General features: G+C 48.5%; 1 protein-coding gene across 2 annotated transcripts; it reads right to left on the bottom strand.

Annotated features, from left to right (window-relative positions):
• Positions 1–100: 100 nt before the first annotated feature.
• On the bottom strand, positions 101–3,661 carry TNFRSF6B (TNF receptor superfamily member 6b). Of its 2 annotated transcripts, XM_074288873.1 has the most exons (6): positions 3,527–3,575; positions 3,160–3,314; positions 2,890–3,053; positions 2,342–2,723; positions 1,575–1,769; positions 101–969 (listed from the first exon to the last, which is right to left on the bottom strand). In XM_074288873.1, exons 3-6 carry the CDS (start codon positions 2,920–2,922, stop codon positions 671–673), a joined length of 909 nt encoding a protein of 302 aa, XP_074144974.1. In that variant the 5' UTR covers positions 2,923–3,053; positions 3,160–3,314; positions 3,527–3,575; the 3' UTR covers positions 101–670. The 2 variants fall into 2 exon arrangements, with proteins under 2 accessions (XP_074144974.1, XP_074144973.1); XM_074288872.1 differs by lacking the exon at positions 3,160–3,314 and having other exon boundaries at positions 3,527–3,661.
• Positions 3,662–4,567: the final 906 nt, after the last annotated feature.

Below are 4,567 nucleotides of genomic sequence, written 5' to 3'. Positions count from 1 at the left end.
TGTGGATCTTCACTACCTTCTGCTCAAGACAAGGATTTGAAATAGTCATCAATAAACACTTTGTCAGGCACTGTGATAAGCACCAGAAAGGGCACAAAAGTGGGCTTACAAAATACTTTTATAAAAAACTATCATGATACAATTCCTGTTAGCTCCATGTATACCTGGGTGAGATTGAGGGATTGTGAGCTCTGAAAACAGGCTAGTGGAGATGGAAGCTGTTTACTCATTTTCAGTCATGTCTGATTCTTCATGACCCCATCTGGGATTTTCCTGCAAAGGTATTGGAGTGGTTTACCATTTTCTTCTCTAGCTCATTTTACAGATTAGAAAATTGAGGTGAGCAGGATTAAGTGACCTGCCCAGGGTCACATAACTAGTGTCTGAGGCTGGATTTGGACTCGGGAAGAGGAGTCCAGGCCTTAGCACTTTATCCACTGTGCCATTTAGCTGTGGCTGGGATATTCTAATAAGGAAATCCAAAGATTTTTTTGGTGGGAACCCAGGAAGGGCACTCATTGCCTATTGGCTCTTTCTCCAGAAAAGATTGCAACAGTAGTCTAAGTCCTGGTATACTTGGCTCCAGAGCCTAGCCTCCTAGAAGAGGAACTGGTCTAATGGAGTCTTGGGCAAACCAAGGGGTGAGGGTGGACTAGAGGTTGGATGTGTTCTAGTCTTTCAGGGCAAGGAAGAAGCGCTTCTGAAGATTCTTTTCCAAGGTGGTTAACTTGGCTTTTCGAAGAGCCTGTAGCAATCTGAGTACAAAGAATGAAGATCCTTGGGGATCACTGAGTTCAGTTAATCTGTGCAGTAGCTCCTTCTGCACAGCTGCCCGGTTCTCTGGCTCTGGCCATTCTCTCTGCCAACTATCAGGGGTCTCTAGAGCCTGCTGCAGCTTCCTCAACCTCTTTAGTGAAATATTCTGGAAGGCCACAAAATCAATCATTGCCTTTTCACATTCCTTGTTACCTGCAGTGAGAAACATGGGGATGAAGGTAATTGATGGAGAATCGCTTCTCCATCACTTTCCATTACAGAGAGATGACCTGCATACCTCTTGGCTGGTTTATGTCCAAGGCTAAAGTCCTAGCTGTTCACTCCATTTAGGGAAAGGTTCCATGTTATATAGGGACTCCCTGCCCCTTACTTCCCTGTGCCTCATTATCTCCTGAGAAAATCTTAGCTGGGACCATCATACTCTCAAGTGGGGCTTAACTGGACAGCAGCCTCAAGGGACTTCAAAGGGCCTATAAATGGGACAGAGATGAGTGGGGATAGCTTTCTTTTTAAGACATTAGATTTGCTTCTAGGCCTTTCTTCCACCCTTGACAAAAGATGGATTGTTCTTCCTGAATACTTTGATCTCTTCCAAAGCTATCTCAGTCCCTCCAGTTTGGTTCCAACAGAAGAGAATAAATTTCTCCAACCAGTTTAGCTGTTCTGCTGCATCCTAACTTAGAAATAAGAGAAGCCAAGTGCAGAGGTTGACTCAGAGAATCCCATGCCCTCGGGTTTCTGCTTTTCTAAGGGAAGAAGATGATTGTTGAGGAATAGGGGAAGCCCCTTGCTCTCACCTGGCTCAGGAGTGCTACTCAAGAAACTAGCACAGCGTGTGCACATGGTGTCATGGAATGAGGTCCCAGGAACATTGAGGAACATGCCAAAGGCAGTGCAATTTCGATGTGGCTGGCACCTCTCTGTGCTGGAGCTGTTATCTGAAAAGGTACCTTTAGGGCACGGTTGGCACTGTGTGTTCTGGGTTGGGGTTCCTGTGGGGAGGGGATAGTGTCAAGATAGAAATCAACAGCCCTGGGGTGGAAGAAGGGGAAGGAGGGATCTGAAGGGTGATAAGCATTCCTACTATGTTCTAGGTACATAAAAAAAAAAAATCATTTGATCTTCCAACAATCCTGCCAGGTGGGTGCTTTATTATCCTCAATGAATTGAAGAGGTATAAAGTGACTTGCCCAGTTGTCACATTGCTATTAAACATCTGAGGCAGATTTGAATTCAGATCTACTAGACCCTGGGCTTACAGAACTTAAGTGAGTAGGAGCTGAGAAGGTGGCAAGGGAGAGGATATAGGTAGTCCATCCTGGATTCTGCCCATATGCATATTTTCAGATCAGAAACTTCCAGGCATCACTGCAGCCACCATCTCAGTGCTCTCAGTCTTCCACTCCCCAAGCCCCCAATCCAGCACAGGATAAAGTGAGATACTCTGTGACCACCCATGGGAGCCAAGGGAGCTCAGATCAGCCAGGGAAGAGCTGTGGGACAGTGGAGCCTAGGAAGCCTACAGAAGGACTCAGCTCTGCAGACACAGAGCCTAGCCACCTACCCAGAGTGACCACACCAGAGCCTGGGGGACAGGCCGAGTGCTCAATGCAGAAGTCAGCATGGGCATAGTAGCCCAACTGGCAGCGGCAGGCTCGGTTGTGAGTGGCATCGCAGGCCTGAGCCTCCTCTTCATGCTCCCCACAGAACACATTGCAGTAGCGGCACTTCTCCAGATAGTTCCAGTACTGTGTGTAGTGTAGTGATGGGCATGGCTGGCAGTTCGTGGAGTTCCTGCGGCTGCAATGTTGCTTCACAAAGGTGCCAGGTGGGCACTGCTTACACACTAGCCATTCCTGGGTCTCTGCATCTCTCCAAGAATAGGTAGGGACGTTGCCTGCATCCCCTGGCATCAGCACCAACGGCAGAAGGGTACTGACTAACCACTTTGAGACAGGGAGACAAAGGGGTCCAGGTCAGAACCAGAGGTTCCCCCCTACTTTTCTGGGCACCGTTGTCAGGCTGGGCCAGGTCACTACAGAGAGCTTCACTAAATTCCCACCGTGCCCATTTAGAGTTGAAAGGAGTGCTCAGTGCTACCCCAGACCTTACCGAAAATTTTACGTTCTGGACTGGGAGATCCATGGTTCTGTGATAATCCAAACTCGGAAAGGAGAAAGTTCTCTTAAGGACTCTTCAGGGGAAAGCTGCTGGGAAGGGAGATTCAAGACTTTCCTCTCTTGCACCAGGTTTCCCGACCTTCCTGTGACAAAAGACTGAGAAAGGATGGCAAGGGAGTCACCAGGGCATGGAGCCGGCGATCCTGCACTAGTTTGGGTTCTTTGCTACCAAGCGCTGTTCACCCCAGTACGCCCGTCATACCTTTGAATATTCTGGGTCCAGGCAGAACCTTTAACAAAGAGGCGCGGACACAGAGGAACACAGACACAGGGGCAGCACGCGGCCCTGGCGTCCTCCCCCTCCCCTTCCGCAGCGGCGAGCCGGGCCGGGCCTGGGTCACGACCGACTCCGGCACCCTCAGCCACAAACAACACGGAACGAAAAGCAAGCAGGACCACGACTTAGGCCGTTGGCCCGATCCCAGCTCTTCCATGGAGTGGGGCCCGCGGCAATCCCGTCCCCCCGGAGCCCTGGCTCGGGCGGAGCTCCCGGGCCCCGCCTCCCTCTGCCTCAGTCTCCCGGCCAGGACGCAAAATGGAAGGGAGAGAGAAGGCGATGGGCACCCTACCTCTAGTCCCAGTCCTGGTACGGTCGCCGGGAGGGATCCCCTGTTCTCGGCGCAGATCTAGAGCAGCCGCCTTTTATTAACCTCGAATCTAAAGGCGAGTGGGAGGGCGGAGGCAGTGGGGGCGGGACCCCCGGTTTCGGCCCCAGAACTGCCCCTCCTCCTCACACCTCCGGCCCAGGAAAAGCCCTCCTCTCCAAGACTTAGGGATCAGAATACCTTCCCCTAAACTACCCTAGTCCCGTCTTTCCAGGGAAGGAGCGGGGCCCAGCAGGGAAGTATCGAACAGACACTGCCCCAGAGAAAGAACTCCAGCCACCCCCAGAGAAATTAACTTGCCTTAAATTCAAACAAACAAACCCACCTTTTTGGGGGGAGGGTGAGTGAAGCCAGCTTTAAACTTCACAAGGACTTTTAAAGCGATAGACAAAGGTTTGGGGGCAAATCACTACTTTCTTCTTTTTTTAATCAAACATCAAAAAGAGCACTAATATACACAGCGGAAAAACGAGGATTTTCGATGAACGCGTGAATCTCCATTTCCTGTCTTTTTTTTTTAAAGTTTAAGATAAATTCTATAGGTTACTTTCAAACCTGCCCTGCCATTCTCTGTGCTTTTGTTTGTTCTGTTTTTCCTGTTCATTTAAAAAATGTTTTGGTGGAACTTTAAAAAAAAAAAAAAAAAAGATTGTTTACCCTTCCTACCCACCATCCCACTCCCGGCAAAAAAACAAAACAAAACAAAACAAACAAACAAACAAAAACCTACTTGTAACAAATAACGGTGGTCAAACTAAAGAAACCCACAATGGTCACATCCAAAACTGTTTCTGTACACTGTGTCCATCACTTAACAGGAAATGGGGAACATACTTCACCATTGATACCATGGTGACATGCTTGGTCATAGTGCTGATATAAAAGTTTTAAGTTCTAATTATACTCAATTCACCCTGAGTCAGTTCATACGACCCAGATTTCTGGGAAGTCTTTTTTTTTTTTTTTGACACTGATGATTACCATTCAATAATTTCCATTACATTC

This window comes from Sminthopsis crassicaudata, chromosome 2 (genome assembly GCF_048593235.1).
Source record: "Sminthopsis crassicaudata isolate SCR6 chromosome 2, ASM4859323v1, whole genome shotgun sequence".
Taxonomy (NCBI): domain Eukaryota; kingdom Metazoa; phylum Chordata; class Mammalia; order Dasyuromorphia; family Dasyuridae; genus Sminthopsis; species Sminthopsis crassicaudata.
This window is presented reverse-complemented; position numbering and strand designations above follow the sequence as displayed.